This window comes from Lithobates pipiens, unplaced genomic scaffold (genome assembly GCF_037356315.1).
Source record: "Lithobates pipiens isolate NorthernLeopardFrog02 unplaced genomic scaffold, aLitPip1_a1.2 Scaffold_30, whole genome shotgun sequence".
In the NCBI taxonomy this organism is placed as follows: domain Eukaryota; kingdom Metazoa; phylum Chordata; class Amphibia; order Anura; family Ranidae; genus Lithobates; species Lithobates pipiens.
Window position 1 is genome coordinate 158,568,377 of NW_027507791.1, and position 20,991 is coordinate 158,589,367.

Consider the following 20,991-nt stretch of genomic DNA (forward strand, 5'->3'; position numbering starts at 1 on the left):
TGACCATAGACCAAACTGGCCCTAATCTCTATGGCCTAAGAAACTGAAAGCTACGAGTATTTCATCAGTTTGGTCGCTGGATATAAACAGCGCTGTTTTTAACCACTTCCCACCCGGCCAATGCACATATACGGCGGGTGGGAGCCGTCTACTTCTGATAGGACGTTCAGGAACGTCCATCAGAAGGAGCGGGATCGCGTGCCCGCGCAGCGGCGCGATCCCGATGCGCCCGTGTCACCCGGACACGGCGCATCTCAGATCGGCAGGAGCGCTCTCCGATTGGCCCTCCTGATCACATGACATCACGGCCGTTATGTGATGTAAACAAACAGCCGGTTGCTAGGCAATCTGCTCCTCCTCTCCTCACACAGAAGTCATCGCTGAGGAGAGGAGAGCAGATCGCTGCAGCTGACTGATGATCAGTGAGTATGAGCTGTTTTTTACAGCTTTTTACTCACTGATCACCAGTCTAGTGTAATACACAACACACCACACAGTATAAACACAGTCCCCACATATGTCCCCAAATAATAAAAACACATGTCCCTAATAATAAAAACATGTCCCCCACATATGTCCCACTAAAATCACATGTTCCAGTGATTATCTGCACACATATATACGTGATCACCTGCACACATATGTACATGATCATTTGCGTACATATGTCCGTGATCACACAAACCAATTATTATACACTTAACGGAATTTTTTTTTACCAAAAACATATAGCAGAATACATTTTGGCTTAATTTTATGACAAAATTTGATTTTATTGGATTTCTTTTAAAATAGAAAAAAGAAAATAGTTTTTTTTCCAAATTTCCGCTTTTTTGCGCTTATATCGCAAAAAATAAAAAAACGGAGTCGTGAATAAATACCACCAAAATAAAGCTCTATTTGTGCGAACAAAATGATAAAAATTTAATTTGGGTACAGTGTAGCATGACCGCGCAATTGTCACTGAAAGCGCTAGAGCGATGAAAGCTGAAAATTGGGCTGGGAAGGAAGGGGGCGAAAGTGCCCTGTATCGAAGTGGTTAAATTGGGAAAGCATCTGACCACACCTATCTTGGCTTTAAGGGCAGAGGAGAAATCTAGAGTCAAATTTATTTAGTACCTGGCACCACCTATTGTTATCACATGGGATATTTACATTACTTTTACTGTTATCACAGGGAATCAAAATAAGAAAAAGGGACAGCGTAAAAATAAAAGCACCCCCCCTCCCCCCCCTTACTCATGCAAAAATGTGAATGAAAGCATCAGTTTCATGACGTATGTAAACTGCAAATACACCATGCCTGTGAGGTATCACCACAAACATCAGATCAAGGGCAGTAATTCTAGCACTAGACCTTCTCTGTAAATCTAAAGTGGTAACCAGTATAGGCTTTTAAAAATGTGCGTAGTTTGTCGCTGCTGCATGGGCAATTTTAAAGCATGTCATGTTTGGTATCTATTTACTCGGTGTAAGAACATCTTTTATATTTTACCAAACAATTGGGCAAAATATTGTGTTTGGGTGCATTACAATTCAAATAAGTGTCTTGTATTCAACAAAAAAGTGATTATGATTAAACGACTGGGTAATGTGTGGCAAAAGCTTCTAATGCTGGACATAAAATGTCAGGACAGTTCAAACACCCCCCCCCCCCCCCCAAATTACCCCTTTTTGTAATATAGACACTCCAAGGTATTTGCCGAGTGGCATGTTCTGTCCATGGAGTATTATTTTTTTTAAAATAAACAAACAAATGCAGCTCTATGCGATATATCCCTCACTCAGGTGAAATATATATATATATATATATATATATATATATATATATATATATATATATATATATTTATATATATAATATATATATATATATATATATATCCATGGGACACATGCGAGTGAATGTTGGAACAACTTGAATTCCCGAACAAAGAGTATAAATGGTAAAAAAATATATATAAAAATGAAATACTTGTTGTCAAGCGAGTGCACAGTGAAAAAATAGATAAAAAAAATTTGAAGTAAACATCAAAAATTCTTAATTTCAGCAAGAGATATAGATTATAAAATATGTCCCATAAAGTAACTCGGATGATGATCACAACAATATTAACCGTGACTTCACACACATGCTCCCACCAATGTGACTGCGCTCACCTCCACTTTATGGGTGCTTGCAGCAAACCAGGCAATAGAAAACATACAATGTTAAAATCCTCTCCAAATGGTTTGCAGGCTTGTGTGAATTAGCAGCTAGCTCAGAGAGCAAGTGACTGTCTCCTCCACCGTTCTGGCCCCTCCCCTACGTGCAACAGCACAGGGCAATCACATGTAAGGAAGCACCATGTTTGCTATAGCCTGGTGTGCTGCAAGCACACAAAGTGTGAATACCCTGATGTTTACCTACAATAAATTTCCATATTTAAATAATAATGCACCATCTGGCCTCTTTTGTATTTTAATTTGAGCATATCATTTTTGGATTACACATGGAGGAGCCTGTAAATCCCGCTACTTAGAGCTCAGTGGTGGTTCAACTGCTTTTGTGGACCAAACTTAATTGTGCAGTCACACAATTGGAGGTGAGCGCACATGTGTGAAGTCACGGTTAATATTTGTATCATCATCATCATCACAGAGTCACTTTATGGGACATACATACACACACACACACACACACAGTATCTCCCTACATTTTTGTAAATATTTTATTACCGTATTTATCGGCGTATAACACGCACCCCAAGTTTAGGAGGGAAGTTTAAGGAAAAAAAACCTTACATTTTAAATGCCCATCAATGTAGCCTTCCACTGTCCCCCTGCAGCCTTCCCCAAAATTGCAGCATGATTTAGTTTTAAAATTTACCGCCGCAATCTTCGGCTCCTCCCGCCGCCTCCTCCGTGATCTTCGGCTCCTCCCGCCGCCGAGATAGACCGAGCCGAGGGTACTCGGCTCTACTCGCAGTATATCTTTTCATGTGACAACACTGAAGAAGTGACATTGCTACAATGTAAAAGTAGTGTGTGTACAGCTTGTATAACAGTGTAAATATTCTGTCCCCTCAAAATAACTTAACATACAGTCATTAACGTCTAAACCTCTGGCAACAAAAGTGAGTACACCCCTAAGGCCCCTTTCACACGGACTGACCATTCAGGTCCGCCTGTCAATTTTTTTAGGAGGACCTGAATGGACGTTCCATGACATCCGATGAGATCTGATGAAAAACGGACATGCAGTCTGTTTTCGTCCGAACCCTCCATAGGAATCAGCGGTGCTCTGACAGGCCCCTCCCCGCTCAGTGAGCCGGCTCAGCAGAGATCAACGGAGAGATCTCCTGCTGAGCTGGCAGAATCCGCTGATCGAATCCACCTCATGTGAAAGAGGCCTTAGTGCAAATTTCCAAATTTAGAGAAAAAAAGTGTCAATATTTTATGTGGCCGCCATTATTTTCCTGCCTTAACCCTCTTGGGCATGGAGTTCAGAGCTTCACAGGCTGCCACTGGAGTCCTATTCCACTCCTCCGTGATGACATCACGGAGCTGGTGGATGTTAGAGACCTTTGCGATCCTCCAGCTTCCATTTGAGGATGCCGCAAAGATGCTCAATAGGGTTTAAGTCTGGAGACATGCTTGGCCAGCCCATCACCTTTACCCTCAGCTACCTTTAGCAAGGCAGTGGTTGCCTTTGGAGGTGTGTTTGGGGTCATTATGTTGGAATACTGCCCTGCGGCCCAGTCTACAAAGGGAGGGGATCATGCTCTGCTTCAGTGTATCACAGTGCATGTTGGCATGCATGGTTCCCTCAATGAGCTGTCGCTCCAGACTGACACTCCCACCACCATTCTTGACTGTAGGCAAGACACACTATTCTTTGTACTCCTCACCTGGTTGCCGCCACATACGCATGACACCATCTGAACCAAATAAGTTGATCTTGGTCTCATCAGACCATAGGACATGATTCCAGTAATCCACGTCCTTAGTCTGCTGGTCTTCAGCAAACTGTTTGCAGGCTTTCTTGAGCATAATCTTTAGAAGAGGCTTGACAGCCATGCAGACCAATTTGATGCAGTGTATGATCTGAGCACTGACAGGCTGACCCCCCCCCCCCCCAACCTCTTCAACCTCTGCAGAAATGCTGGCAGCACTTATACGTCTATTTCCCAAAGACCACCTCTGGATATGATGCTGAGCACGTGCACTCAACTTCTTCGGTCGACCATGACAAGGCCTGTTCTGAGTGGAATCCCTGTATGGACTTTGCCACCAAGCTGCAGCTCAGTTTCGGGGTCTTTGTAATCATCTTATAGCCTAGGCCTTCTTTATGCAGTGCAGCGATTCTTTTTTTCAGATCCTCAGAGAGTTCTTTGCCATGAGGTGCCATGTTGAACTTCCAGTGACCAGTATGAGAGAGTGAGAGCGATAACACCAAATTTAACACACCTGCTCCCCATTCACACCTGAGACCTGGTAACACTAACGAGTCACATGACACCAAGGAGGGAAAATTGGGACCAATTTGGACATTTTCACTTAGGGGTGTACTCACTTTTGTTGCCAGAAGTTTAAACATTAATGGCTGTGTGTGGAGTTATTTTGAGGGGACAGAAAATGTATACTGTTTTACAAGCTGTACACATCGTAGCAAAGTGCCATTTCTTCAGTGTTGACACATGAAGATATAATAAAATAATTACAAAAACGTGAGGGGTGTACTCACTTTCATGAAATATAATATAATATCAATATATATAAAAATATTTTTTTTCTCACTGTGGACTTGCTGAAATTAAGAATTTTTTTATATTTTGAGGTTTACTTCAATTTGTTTATATTTCTCACTGTGCCCTTGCTTGACAATTATTTCATTTATATATTTTTTACCGTTTATATTCTTTGTTTCGAAATTCAAGTTCCAACAGTCACTCGCGCATTGCCCACAGAATTAAATATAGTTTTCCACCTGAGTTTTCCACCTGAGTGCGTTATATATCACATAGTGCTGCATTTATTTATTTTTAATATTTTATATACAGATTATGGGAGTGTGAATATGCTTAGCGGCTGTGGATTGGTTCTCTTACGTTTAAAACATTATTTGGACACTCTTCATTGGTAGCTCGCAAGACATCTATCTAGGTCACATTTTACTTTTTGCCACAAGTGTCTAGAAATGTATTTATTTATTTTTTTACACAAAAAGGTATTTATTTTCCAAGAGGCATAGCGAGTGTTTTGCACAATTTTTTTTTTTTTAAATTAAGAAAATTAAAAATTTACTTTTCTTCATTTTTTTATTTTCAAAACTTTGTGAAAAAAGAGGACATCTGCAAAATACTCAACATGCCTCTTTTCAAATTCCTTGGGGTGTCTACTTTCTGAAAAGGGGTCATTTGAGGGGGGGGAGGCGGGTTGTGCTTTCTTGGCATTTCAAGACCTCCAAAACTGTGATGGGTGGTAAGAAAGTGAAATGAGCAATTTATGCCCTGAATACGGTGATTTGTTTACGAGGTCCTGTACATGGCTGGGCTCCTAAAAAAGTCACATGTGGTATCCACATACTCAGAAGAAGCAGCAAAATGTATTTTGGGGTGTAATTTCACATATATTCATGGCACGTGAGAGCAATATATAATTTGAGTGACAACTTGGTGTAAAAGATTTTGTATTCATTTTCCAAAGAATAAACTATCCCATGGACTCAATATGCATCTCAGAAAATAGCTTGAGGTGTTTACTTCCCAAAAAGGGGTCATTTTTGTATGGTCCTGGCATTTTAGCGCCTCAAGAAATGTGATAGGCAGTCAGAAAGTAAAAGATATTTTATATTTAAATATATTTGTTTACCAAAGAGATGTAGCGGAATACATTTTGGCCTAAATGTATGCCAAAACTAGTTTATTGTATATTTTGTGTAGATATAGATAGTATACATTTTTTTTTCAAAATTTTCAGTTTATAATCAAACAATAATAATCCCAGCAGTGATCAAAAATCACCAAAAGAAAGCCCTGCTAGTGGGGGGGTTGGAAGAAAAAAAAAAAAAAAGGGACATAAATTTATTTTGGGTACAGCGTAGCATGACATCAAGTAGCACAGTGCCAAATAGCAAAAAAAATGCTCTGGTCAGGAAGGGGGTAAAACTTTCCGGAGGTCAAGTGTTTAAAGAGAGCATACCATTAATAAAAAATGTTTTAGTAATAACTGTCCAGAACTCAATATTTAGCACACACCTTGTACAAGAGTATATTAAATGTAACGTGTATAGTTACCATAATCCATACTGTGTATATCTTTAAATATATTGTAAGGTATGAATAATTAGGAAGGCAGGAAATCTATAGCCAAAATTGATGTCAGCAAATAGGAGAATAAAAAAAAAAAAAAGTAGTAGTGATGTGACATTGTGTCACTACATACAGGGACAATATAATAATATATAAAAAAAAAAAAATGACACTATATACATTAAATGCAATAACCATTCTTACAAATGCACACATTTTTTATAACTAAAAAGCAATTAACTGCAGGGTTCATAGAAAAGGTTTAAAAAGGGACTACTACTTCATTTAGGCCAGTCACCCCCAGCTTATAAATCCATTTTAATTCAGTTTGTAAGATTTTGTGAGCCCACTCCCAAATCTTTCCTCTAAAGTGTTGGCCGACAATATCCAGTTGCACAAAATGGAGCTCATTCCAAGTAGCATCAGTTTAATTATCAAGGTTTGTGAAATAGTATTGAAGGTGGAACCAAAATCCATAAAAAAGGTCAAATATAAGAATCCTTTAGGTAAGATCCAAGTGAACTACTGATCAAATGGCATCTGCAGTGAATCGTTTTTGTCTGTATGCATACTCATGGGATCTACTCTCATGTTTATGGTCTTCTTTATATATGCCATGATCAGTCTTTCAAACCACTTCATAATTACTGGGGTTAATTCTCTTGGGAGTCATTCAGCCTCAAAAATTTCTTTACAAGTCTGTGGTCTTTCAGAGGTTAACTTTTTGCAGGGACCAGAGTCACCCTGAAGGGCAGCTTACCTTGTAGAGCAGGGGTGGCCAACTTAATTTCATTGCAGGCCGCATCTACATTATGGTTGTAAGTATATATCCTTTAACCGGTTCCCGACCAGCGCACGCCAATGTACAGGCAGGCATATTGGCGTACAGGTACATCCAATCTTCAATGCCGCCCTGCCATCGTGAGCACGCCAGCGGCGGCGCGCTCACGTGCCAGTCGGGACCCCCGTGAGTCCGGTCGCGGGTCTCGCAGACTCGATCGCTGCGGGCATACCCGCAATCGTCTCACGGGACTGCTAAATGGAGAAATGCCGTTGTAAACAGCATTTCTCCATTCTGCCTAGCAACTAGTGACGCTGATCTCTGTTCCATGTGATTGGAGCAGAGATCAGTGTTCACTAAATGAAAGCCCAGCCCCCCACAGTTAGTAACACACCCCTAGAAACACTTAACCCCTACACTGCCACCCACTGGTTAACCCCTTCACTGCCAGTGTAATTTAAACAGGAATCACTGCATCTATATAGCAGTGATTGCTGTATAGCTGACAATGGTCCCAAAAATGTCCGATGTGTCCGCCATAATGTCGCAGTCACAATAAAAAAATAAATAAATAAAAAAACGCTGATCGCCATTACTAGTAAAAAATAAAATAAAAAATAAAATAAAAAAAATTAATAATAAAAATGCCATAAAACTATCCCTATTTTGTAAAAGCTATAACTTTTGCGCAAACCAATCAATAATAGCTTATTGCGATTTTTTTTACCAAAAATATGTAGAAGAATACTTATCGGCCTAAACGGAGGGGAAAAAATGTTTTTTTATATATATCTATTTTTGTTTAGAGCGCAAAAAATAAAAACCGCAGGGGTGATCAAATGCCACCAGAAGAAAGCTCTATTTGTGGGAAAAAAAAAAAAGGACGTCAATTTTGTTTGGGAATCACGTCGCACGACCGTGCAATTGTCAGTTAAAGCAACGCAGTGCCGAATTGCAAAAAGTGGTCTGGTCTTTAACCAGCAAAATGGTCCGGTCTGTAAGTGGTTAAACCCTAACAAATATGAATTACACAGGTTCTGAGGCTAATTTAATGCAGATACGGCACAAAGTCCATTTAATTACAACCTTAATCAGCCACAGAACTTGTATAATCAATGTATGTGTTTGGCTTTAAAAGGGACGAGGTGGCAACCCTAGTTCTGAGGCTTGTTGGTGGAAAAGGAACTCTGAATTTTTAAAGCATAGTTAGCCCTGAACCTGCTTACACTCACAATGAGACTTCTTCTGTTCAAATGTGTCACCAGACCTAAATATGGAATCAAAGGTTTTCAGCAGAGAGCTAACCTTGGCATTTATCCAGGATTTATGGTTGGGGTGGATCTCAATAGTTCTAATTGTTTCATAGTTAGTAAGGTTGAATAAAGACACCAGTCCATCCAGTTCAACCTGAGTGAGTGTCTACAATTGTCCCTATCCCTGTACATTGCACACTCACTTGGTTCCTACCCTCAAGGAGCCCACAATCCAAGGTTGCCATTCATATACTAGGGCCAATTTTTTTGGACAGAAGCCAATTAACCTACCTGCATGTCTTTGGATTGTGGGAGGAAACCGGAGTACCCGGAGGAAACCCACGCAGGCACAGGGAGAGCATGCAAATGCCAGGCAGATAGTGTCGTTGTTGGGATATGAACCAGCGACCCTTCTTACTGCTAGGCGACCACTGTGCCACCCAAATTGTAATTTGTAATTGTAGCAATATCCTTTACACACTTGCTGCTATAGCCAGTAACAGATTACGTAAATGCCTCCAGTTTGGTACTTGTCGCTGTCTTTTTAAAGATCTGCCAGTTAGTACATTCAAACAGTTCTGTAGTATTTGCTGAGGGGGGTGGGGCACATTTGCTGCTGGGGTTCTTTCTACAAGTGGGAGTTTAATTTTTTTTTTTTTTTTTTTTTTTTTTAAGTGGGAGCACTTCAGACTCTTCTCCACTGAAATGTCTCATCTGAAGATTTCTTCTCTGTTCTTCTACAGCAGTGGTTCCCACCCTGGGGGGTCACCAAATCCTGGGCTGTTCCTGCAGCCCACTCCGCTCTCCCGCCTTTTTCGGCAGCCCAGCAGGGCTATCCCTGGAGCCCACTCAGCCTCTTTGCAGCCATCCATTCAGTTCATGGCATGGCTGAGGGGCAGACACTAGAGGTCAGCTGACTGGTGAGGAATTTTAAGTGAGAGGGGTTGGAGGAGTCCCTATCCGCTGATTTCAGCATAGGGGTCACTGCTACATGACACCACAAAGTCCCCACTCAGTTCTCAGATCAGCAGAGGACCTTGATCAAGAGCACCCAAGTTGGTTGACCAGAACTCCCCCCAGCATTGCCACTCATCCTCTTACTCCTTGGTGGGGGGAATCGAAGGAGAAAAAAAAAAAATTAGAAAATACATGGAAGGGAGAGGAAGGGGGGGGTGACTAAGAAAAAGGGGGGGGGGGGTGACTAAGAAAAAGGGAGGGGGGGTGGGGAAGACAAAAAATTAGGATAGAGAGATAAAAGGGAAAGAAGGAAGGAAGGAAGAACAAGATAGTGGTACATCCTAAAATGTACCATAAGGGGTTTTAATACGGTAAAAGTGGAAGGGACTCAGGGAGCACTAAATGTCCATGGGTTAGGGGTGCAAATTAATGTCTTGCCTTGGGTGACAACCAACCCAAGCTACAAAAATATTTACTGTTAGGGGTCCCCACAACTTGGGAAATGTTATCAAGGGGTCACGACACTAGAAAGATTGAGAACCACTGCTCTACAGGTACAGTATATGCTCCTACTGCTCCACATCCACCAATAACCCACACAAAACTGAAAACCAATCCTGTGTGTCATCTTGTATGTTCTTGCTGCTTAACCATCTCTAGTCCTGTCCACATTGTGATGTTTTTTTCCTCCCTTAGAGCTCTTTCACACTGAGCTGCCCCGGGCGTCGGTGGTAAAACGCTGGTATTTTTAGCAGCGCTTTACCGTTGTTTTTGCGTTGTTATTCGGCCACTAGCTGGGTGCTTTTAACCCCCACTAGCAACCGGAAAAGGGTTAAAACTGCCCTCAAAACGCTGCTACGCTATGCTTTGCTGGCGCCGCCCATTGACTTCAATCGGCAGGGACTCTTTAGGAGCGGCGAGTTCACTGCTCCTAATGTGCTTCAAAGAAGCTGCTGCCAGCACACCACAACAGCGTGAAAGCCCTCGGGCTTTCACACTAAAGTGAATGGAGCCGCCGTTTCAGGGCGCTTTGCAGGCACTATTTTTAACGCTATAGCGCAAGCGCCTCAGTGTGAAAGGGGCCCGTCTTACCAAAATTATAACCTGATCTTATCTTTACAACTCTGCCCTTTGGAAGTCTGATTCTGAAGTACACAGGTTGAAGTGGATGGACTGTACTAACCTTACCTACTATAACTATATGGAAGAGGAAATTTTTGTTCTGCTAGCCAACCATCCTTGATTAACTCCTGATTAGTTAATTGGCAAGCAACCGCCCCCACTCCTAACCGTATACAGCAGTATACCCCCCCCCCCTTTATGGGGGTAGCCCATTTGCTGTGGGGGTTCATTTAAGTGGGAGCACTTGAGACTCTGCACTTCAGCAAATGCATGAAGCGTAAATACACGGGAAAATACTTTGAAAAACACCAAACAGGCCTTGTTCACCTCCTTCAGCTCTCCATCCATTCTAACAAGCACTCTCTAACTCTCCTTAACCTTTTCGCTGCTAGGACATGCGCTCCACTTTAAGGCTGGGTTAATACTATTGCAAATTGGATTTGTGTTTCTCTGCCTCCAATTTGCATGTCAGTAGCCTGTGACTGCCTCTCAATGGAGCCAGTTCACACTGCTTTGGTGCTGCTGCGGAGCTAATTGCACAGGAGTCCTGTGTGTCTTCTGGTCCATTTCAGGTCTGAATTCAGTCAGTCAAAAATTCAGACCGAAATCGGACCTGAAACAGTGAACATGGATGCGCCGGACTCCCTCCAGTGAGCCACTCAGCCGGTCAGACCATTATTGCAATTTTTTCATTGCTTTTTTATTTTTTCCTTACAGCTTTCAGCATTTGTAAAGAACACCCAAACCAAACCATATATTAGCTGAAAGCACATGATAGTTACCCATTAATTCCACATGACATTTGCGCATATGGTTAACAATATTTTCGCTAAAAATACACAAAAAAAATAAAAATAAATTGATAAAAACATAGCTCATTTTGCAAAAGCTCTGTTAAATTTCTACTAAATATAAAAAGCATAACCTGTGAGTTAATAACAAATATTTAAAAATCTTAAAATTTGTGCCTTTTTGAGAGATGGTGAAAATCAAAACCTATGCAAAAATGTAAATATCCAAATTTCTCTAAAAAATCTGGGAGGTTTTCATTTTTCACATATAGCTTTCAGAGTTTGTAAAAGAGCCTCTAAACCATATATTTTCTGAAAGCACACGACCAGTAGAATTAAAAAAGGTTTTACGGAGTGCAGGAAGGGAGGAAACAGCCGCATGAGAGGCCAAGAAGCAACGACAGCGGAGAATGTTATTTTCGGTTAACAGCTCTGATCAGCGGCTTGTTAACCACTTGCCTACTGGGCACTTAAACCCCCCTCCTGCCCCGACCAATTTTTAGCTTTCGGGGCTCTCACACTTTGACAATTACTCATGCAGAGCTTTCATTTGGTGGTATTTGATCACCTCTGGGTTTTTTTATTTTTTGCGCTATAAATGAAAAAAGACCGACATTTTTGAAAAAAAATAAATAAAAATTTTTGCAAATTATAATTTTTTTTTCATGAATTTTGGCCACAATTTATACTGCTACATATCTTTGGTACAAATAACCCAAATTATTTGATATTATTTGGTCTTTGTGAAAGTTAGAGTCTACAAGTTGTGGCGCAAATCATAAAAAAAATTGGTCACATCTGATGTACTGGTGGCCTATCTCATTTCTTGCGGCCCGAAAAATCCAGGAAAGTACAAATACTCCCCAAATGACCCCTTTTTGGAAAGTAGGCATTCCAAGGTATTTAGTAAGAGGCATAGTGAGGTTTTTGGTGTTATTTTTTCCCCCACAATTCTTTGCAAAATGAAGGGGTTTTTTTCCCCCCACAAAATTGTCATTGTAATAGGTTATTTCTCTCACATGGCTTGTGATTGGCCATTTAGCACGATCTGTGATTGGCTGTGTCAAAACCATATTTGTTTTTGTTGTTGGTATACTGACTTTCAGTAACAGAGGTAGGCAGGGACCAACTAGATGGAAATGTGGTCAAAAAGACCTGGGTGGGTAAAGAGGGATAGTTCTAAATGCCCTCTGCTTATTTCATAGTTACATAGTTAGTCAGGTAGAAAAAAAAAAAGACATGTCCATCAAGTTAAACCACAAAAAAAAAAAAAAAATTAATACTGATATCATACAATCCCATATACCCAATTCTATACCCACAGTTGATCCAGAGGAAGGCAAAAAACCTCAGCAGAGCATGATCCAATTTGCTAAAGCAGGGGAAAAATTGCTTCCTGATCCCCCGAGAGGCAATCGGATTTTCCCCGGATCAACTTTAGCTATAAATGTTAGTACCCAGTTATATTATGTACACTTAGGAAATAATCCAGGTCCTTCTTAAAGCAATCTACTGAGCTGGCCAGAACCACCTCAGCAGGGAGTCTATTCCACATTTCCACAGCTCTTACTGTCAAGAAACCTTTCCGTATTTGGAGATGAAATCTCCTTTCCTCTAGACGTAAAGAGTGCCCCCTTGTCCCCTTTGTTGACTGTAAAGTGAATAACTCAACACCAAGTTCACTATATGGACCCCTTATATATTTGTACATGTTGATTATATCCCCCCTTAATCTCCTCTTATCAAGAGAGAATAAAATTCAGTTCCTCTAATCTTTCCTCATAGCTGAGCTCCTCCATGCCTCTTATCAGTTTGGTTGCCCTTCTCTGCACTTTCTCCAGTTCCCCCGATAGCCTTTTTTAGAACTGGTGCCCAAAACTGAACGGCATATTCCAGATGAGGTCTTACTAATGATTTGAACAGGGGCAAAAATGATAGCTCTCTCTCTGGAGTCCATACCTCTCAATACAGGAAAGGACTTTGCTCGTTTTGGAAACCGCAGCTTGGCATTGCATGCTATTATTGAGCTTATGATCTACCAAAACCCCCAGATCCTTCTCCACTATGGATTCCCCCAGTTGTACTCCCCCTAGCATGTATGATGCATGCATATTCTTAGCTCCCAAGTACATTTATCAACATTAAACCTCATCTGCCACATAGTCACCCAATTAGACAGACATCCTGTAAGGAGGTTATTCCACTGCATAACTTGGTGTCATCAGCACAGACAGAAATGTTACTTTTGATCCCAGACCCAATATCATTTATAAAGATATTAAAAAGTAAGGGTCCCAGCACTGAACCTTGGCGTACACCACTGATAACCTTAGACCATTCAGAGTAAGAATCATTAACCACTACTCTCTGAATTCTGTCTTTTAGCCAGTTTTCTATCCATTTACAAATTGATAGACTTTATCTTACACATGAGCCGTGTGTGCGGAACTGTATCGAATGCTTTTGCAAAATCCAAGTATACCACGTCCACCGCCACCCCTCTGTCCAAGGTTTTACTTACCACCTCATAAAAAGAAATCAGGTTTGTCTGACAACTTCTGTCTTTCATGAATCCAAAAATAAAAATGAAAAATAGTGTAGCGCTTCTAAAGTAAACATATGTTGAAAGAATGATCATATAACAAGGATCATATAGATGTGTAGATTAGCAAAATAAAGTCCAAGTAATGGGTGTAAGCTTCCGTGGAAGGGCCGGCACAATGGTGATCAGACCGTATCAAAATGCGAGGCAAATCCCATTAAACGGATATGTCCATATACAACAGCTTGTCTGGAAACATTAGGAAAGAATAGATGGATACTTCTTACCAGATCTGTTGGACTCACACAGTCGTATGACGGTTGAGTCAATAAGGCTTGGGGTCACAATCTGGGACCGAGGGGTGGATCGAAGGAGGTTCGTCAGCCTGGTGGGGAAACTCCAAAAGACCGTATGTCCAATGATGAATCTCACCGATGGAACTTCAGAATGGTTAAGAAATCCAACTCGGATATAGCCCACTGCACTCCGATACTCCGAATACCCCAAAGTGAAGGGGAAGATGTTTAAAGGGTTTGGACCAAAAAAGAAAAAAAGAAAGAAAAAGCTCCACATGGTGCGGGTCAGGCGATAAAAAATGGTAATTTATTAAAAGTCAAAAGGGTAACAGATGACTTAGTGATCACAAAGCAATAAGGTAAAAGTAAAAATAAAAGCAATGTGGGGTGCCAACAGCTAGCCCGACGCGTTTCGACACATATGTCTTCGACAGGGGCATGTTGGGACCCACCACATTGCTAACAAATATATAGGATGTCTAAAACAGATCCGCCTACAAAAGGGCGGGGGCTCCGCCTACAAGGGGGCGGAGGCTGTTGTCTCGGACAACCCTTTGACAAATAAGATAAACAGTCTGGTCAAATCAGAATAGACATGTTCAAACACAGTGACCAAATACGAATATCATCCAAAGTATAACCCTCCTACTAATAAAAGCAGTTACATTAGATTTAATAACGGTAAACACTTGATAAACAGTCATAATCATAAATGGATCACATATGTTAATCTAGACCTCCTCAGACCTCCAAGGGGGGCCAGTGAGCAGATAAAGTCTATATAAGACTGCATCAAACACTAGTGTGATAAAGCCAACCATATACTAACATTACTGTATAGAATGTATAAAGTCATCACCTGGAAAGACTTGTTCCCATATGTGTTGTATCACAATAGATCCTAACAGGTAGAGATGGTGATGTCTAATGGCGATCCGTCATTATACTGGTTAGCTGTATGTTACTAATTTACTGGCGGTGTGCAGCTAAAGGATGTATCTGTGTAGTCATGGTAACTGTTGCTGCATGATATCCTATAGCACGAAAGTCCGGTCAGGTGATCGGGAAAAGAGGTGACGTGTAATGAGGCTGGGTAACCTCCACCAATCACCAAATGGATACGTCGCATAACCAAACATGGGAGGGGCTAGGAGGGACACACGTCGTTAAGATGGGAGGTGCTCGTATAGGTGTAGGATGCGGAAGAGGGGAGGAACGTCCGAATTTGGCGCCAATTTGCCGCACAGTGTACGTCACCCGCCATGAGGCGTGGTGAGCGGCATCACGGCCAATCGAAACGGTCGAAAGCATGACGATACTGCGCATGCGTCTTAGCGCAAAACGCAGTCACGTCACGTCATGCGCCTTAGAAGCCTCACCATACCCGGAACCAGCTAAGGGGGAGCGTAGTCACGTCACGTCGCAACGAACGATGGGTGGCAACGTGACCATGGCAACCACAACACGTCCCCTATGGTTCAAAACAAAGCATGCAGAGGAGGAGAAAACGAAAGCAAGGGCGAAGAGAAGGGGGGGGGGAACGTAGCAAACCTCTGGGCTGGTACATTAGGAATTGGTAATGGGGAAATAATGTCAGCAATGGGAGTGAATAAATAAAATATAATAAATCAAATATTCTGTACGTTCTAATTACGTATTGCTAACAGAAAGGACCATGAGACTCCTAAGGCTTGAAAAATGTATGTGTATACATTTACCAAAAAACATCTGTCTCAGGTCACATAAAAACAGAAAAATCACCATATAGTCACACATGTCTAAATTAGAACATGGGACAGGGATTGGGGGAAAAAAGTGAACCATGTTGAAAATAAATAAATGGAAGGTGTTGTCTGGTGATAAAATCTTAGGTGGAATCATCCCTGAGAAAGCCGGAATTATCTATAGGGGTGCCCGGTCGATACAAAATGATATCTCCCCCAACGTAATAGATATCCCTAGATCTATACAATTTTTCCCTCAGAGTAAGGGATACTTTCCCTGCAGAAAATGCAACGTCTGCATACATAACATGTTAGGCAAGGGGAAAAGCGATTCCTTTACATCCACAGCCACTTCACGTAGGTACATGATGAAACACTTTACCACCTGTACCACCAGGTACATTGTTTATTTGATCACTTGTCCATGCAACCAACAATATGTTGGCCGCACTATTCGCAATTTCTCAATCAGAGTTAACGAACACCTCAGTAAAATTAAAAAAGGCTGTGACAAGCACACAGTCCCGAGACACTATCTTGAAAAACACAATAGGGACCCCAAGGGTACACGTTTTCAAATTATCGACAAATTTGTCCCGAGCTGGAGGGGAGATTCATGCCTACGGGGGGTGTCGCGCCTCGAGACTTTTTGGATCTATGAATTGAGGTGCTACTCCCCCTTTGGCATGAACACAGACTGGGACATTAACAGTTTTATTAATCAGGCTTAATTTAACTTCAGATCTTCACAACCACCCTTCACCTCAACTATGTTCACCATTCACTATATTTTCATTTTTGATACATTGTTCTGCCCACACATTAACTATGTACCTTCTATGCTTACGGCATACACCTCATACCGTTTGCGTGTTGCCGTTTCTGCACGTCATTTATTTATTTTCAACATGGTTCACTTTTTTCCCCCAATCCCTGTCCCATGTTCTAATTTAGACATGTGTGACTATATGGTGATTTTTCTGTTTTTATGTGACCTGAGACAGATGTTTTTTGGTAAATGTATACACATACATTTTTCAAGCCTTAGGAGTCTCATGGTCCTTTCTGTTAGCAATACGTAATTAGAACGTACAGAATATTTGATTTATTATATTTTATTTATTCACTCCCATTGCTGACATTATTTCCCCATTACCAATTCCTAATGTACCAGCCCAGAGGTTTGCTACGTTCCCCCCCCCTTCTCTTCGCCCTTGCTTTCGTTTTCTCCTCCTCTGCATGCTTTGTTTTGAACCATAGGGGACGTGTTGTGGTTGCCATGGTCACGTTGCCACCCATCGTTCGTTGCGACGTGACGTGACTACGCTCCCCCTTAGCTGGTTCCGGGTATGGTGAGGCTTCTAAGGCGCATGACGTGACGTAACTGCGTTTTGCGCTAAGACGCATGCGCAGTATCGTCATGCTTTCGACCGTTTCGATTGGCCGTGATGCCGCTCACCACGCCTCATGGCGGGTGACGTACACTGTGCGGCAAATTGGCGCCAAATTCGGACGTTCCTCCCCTCTTCCGCATCCTACACCTATACGAGCACCTCCCATCTTAACGACGTGTGTCCCTCCTAGCCCCTCCCATGTTTGGTTATGCGACGTATCCATTTGGTGATTGGTGGAGGTTACCCAGCCTCATTACACGTCACCTCTTTTCCCGATCACCTGACCGGACTTTCGTGCTATAGGATATCATGCAGCAACAGTTACCATGACTACACAGATACATCCTTTAGCTGCACACCGCCAGTAAATTAGTAACATACAGCTAACCAGTATAATGACGGATCGCCATTAGACATCACCATCTCTACCTGTTAGGATCTATTGTGATACAACACATATGGGAACAAGTCTTTCCAGGTGATGACTTTATACATTCTATACAGTAATGTTAGTATATGGTTGGCTTTATCACACTAGTGTTTGATGCAGTCTTATATAGACTTTATCTGCTCACTGGCCCCCCTTGGAGGTCTGAGGAGGTCTAGATTAACATATGTGATCCATTTATGATTATGACTGTTTATCAAGTGTTTACCGTTATTAAATCTAATGTAACTGCTTTTATTAGTAGGAGGGTTATACTTTGGATGATATTCGTATTTGGTCACTGTGTTTGAACATGTCTATTCTGATTTGACCAGACTGTTTATCTTATTTGTCAAAGGGTTGTCCGAGACAACAGCCTCCGCCCCCTTGTAGGCGGAGCCCCCGCCCTTTTGTAGGCGGATCTGTTTTAGACATCCTATATATTTGTTAGCAATGTGGTGGGTCCCAACATGCCCCTGTCGAAGACATATGTGTCGAAACGCGTCGGGCTAGCTGTTGGCACCCCACATTGCTTTTATTTTTACTTTTACCTTATTGCTTTGTGATCACTAAGTCATCTGTTACCCTTTTGACTTTTAATAAATTACCATTTTTTATCGCCTGACCCGCACCATGTGGAGCTTTTTCTTTCTTTTTTCTTTTTTGGTCTAAACCCTTTAAACATCTTCCCCTTCACTTTGGGGTATTCGGAGTATCGGAGTGCAGTGGGCTATACCCGAGTTGGATTTCTTAACCATTCTGAAGTTCCATCGGTGAGATTCATCATTGGACATACGGTCTTTTGGAGTTTCCCCACCAGGCTGACGAACCTCCTTCGATCCACCCCTCGGTCCCAGATTGTGACCCCAAGCCTTATTGACTCAACCGTCATACGACTGTGTGAGTCCAACAGATCTGGTAAGAAGTATCCATCTATTCTTTCCTAATGTTTCCAGACAAGCTGTTGTATATGGACATATCCGTTTAATGGGATTTGCCTCGCATTTTGATACGGTCTGATCACCATTGTGCCGGCCCTTCCACGGAAGCTTACACCCATTACTTGGACTTTATTTTGCTAATCTACACATCTATATGATCCTTGTTATATGATCATTCTTTCAACATATGTTTACTTTAGAAGCGCTACACTATTTTTCATTTCTGTTTGTTGAACTTTGTTTGTTTGAGTGTTGGCTGCTGTGCTCCTTTATGTATATTTGATTTTAGCGCAGTGCTTTCCCCTATCCCTACTTTCATGAATCCATACCGTCTGTTGCTTAAAATATTTTTTTCCTGCAAGAACTTGTCTATGTGGTCTTTTGTCAATCCCTCCAGTATCTTCCCAACTATAGAAGTTAAACTAACAGGTCTATAGTTACTTGTTAAAGACTTTGTTCCCTTTTTAAATATAGGCACCACATTGGCCCTGCGCCAATCCAGTGGTACTATTCCTGTCATTAATGAGTCCCTAAAAATTAGATACAATGACTTTGAAATTACAAATCTCAATTCTTTTAGGATCCGCGGGTGGATGCCATCAGGTCCAGGTGCTTTATCCACCTTTATTCTGTCCAAATATTTCTGGACCATATCACTTTTGAGCCATTGTGGATTTGGGGCTGCATCACTACCACCCTCATTATAGACATGAGCTCCCCCATGCTCCTTTGTATACACAGAGCTGAAGAAAGTATTTAATAAGTTAGCCTTCTCTTTGTCCTCATAGCTTCAGTCAAGTGTGCTCACTCCTTTAGGAGGCAATGGTGATATGCTGATGAAACTTTGGTAGAAAGTATGTCATTAAAAAATCACCATCACATAGAAAGCCTCTGGGTGCCTATTTTGAAATGAGCAGATGTCATCAAGCGCCTTTAGTGCATTATTAGCCATAGCAGTTGGGAGAACATAGGACAGTTACAAGGAGAACAAGGGTAAACACGTTTAGTTCACCTTTTAATTTTTCTGAAAAGACAAACTAACACTTTATTTTGGAGTGCAGCTTACCTGCCTGTACATCGAACAAGAATTTTTAGTTTTGTTTTTTTCCAGAGCAGTTTTACTACTAGACAAAATTTAGGAAAGTGCTTTATGAGCAAGTTTGGAATGGCAATGGGGGGGGGGGGGGGGGGAGATAACATACCTTATATGGGTAGCTGGTAAAGATTCAAGCTGCCTAGATAAAAACAGCTCTCTGTGTCTTAATTGATGCTTTAATTTTTCAGGTAAATCTACCATCTCTGGATTTTCCATTTCTTCCTCCATTTCTCCTGAATGCAGAAAAAAAAAAGAAAAAAAAAAAAAAAGGTTTAGCATAAAAAGACTATTTCTCTTCAAGTCACCTTTTGAAATGAGAATTTTCTTTCAAAATGCAATGAATCAGACAGCAACCATGCCCTTTTCCAAGGATGGTTGCTTGAAATATAGCTATATTCCCTTTTTAATGTTATTAAGCATAATTTGGCTTTTTGGTGCTGCAACCCCCTCTTTTTTTTGTTTGTCTCTGGTAAGCTTTGTGGATTTACCAAGAGAATATATATACACAGTAAAACCTTGGGTTGTAAGCATAACTCATGCCAGAAACATGCTTGTAAGCCAAAGCACTTGTATATCAAAGCAAAACTTCCCCATAAGAAATAATGGAAACTCAAATGACTCGTTCCACAACCATTTTTCATAAGGCCTTCAGTTTATAGTCCATATATAAAGATTATGGTAATGTGTCAACATTTTTTAACCACTTCAATACTGGGCACTTAAACACCTTCCTGCCCAGACCAATTATGAGCTTTCAGCACTTTGAATGTTGCACTTTGAATGACAATTGCGTGGTCATGCTACACTGTACCCAAACTAAATTTTTATCATTTTGTTCCCACAAATAGAGCTTTCTTTTGGTGGCATTTGATCACATCTGGGATTTTTATTTTCTGCTAAATAAAAAAAGACCGTTACAAAACTTTGTAAATAAGTTTTCTCCTTCACTGATGGGCACTGGTGGGGCTGCAGTGACAGGCACTGATGGGCACCGATGAGGTGGCACCGATAGGCGGCACTGATATGCGGCACAAATAGACACTGATAGGTGGCACGGATTGGCATGGATAGGTGGCACGGATTGGCATGGATAGGTGGCACTGATAGGCGGCATGGATGGGCACTGATAGGCGGCATTGTAAAGTATTGTAGGGATGGATGCCAATCAGTGCAAAACAATAATGCATGCCAATCAGTGATGCCCATTGTGGCATTCATTATGGGCACTGATTGGCATCCCTGGTGGTCTAGGGGGCATACCTGGTGCTGGACATCCCTGGTGGTCCAGTGTGGGCATCCTCGGGGGGGCTGTGCTGATAATCGATCAGCACAAACCCCCCCCCCCCCATCAGAGGAGCAGCCCGATCAGATTTC

The 20,991-nt window shown here is 41.5% G+C and overlaps 1 protein-coding gene across 13 annotated transcripts in view; it reads right to left on the reverse strand.

Moving 5' to 3' along the window:
- Positions 1–20,991, reverse strand: part of MTA1 (metastasis associated 1) — a 635,520-nt gene that overhangs the window by 500,671 nt on the left and 113,858 nt on the right. For all 13 annotated transcript variants that reach the window (XM_077465019.1, XM_077465018.1, XM_077465021.1 and 10 more), the window contains exon 4: positions 19,724–19,850. In XM_077465019.1, the coding sequence (XP_077321145.1) occupies positions 19,724–19,850 (127 nt within the window). The remainder of the gene's footprint in view (positions 1–19,723; positions 19,851–20,991) is intronic.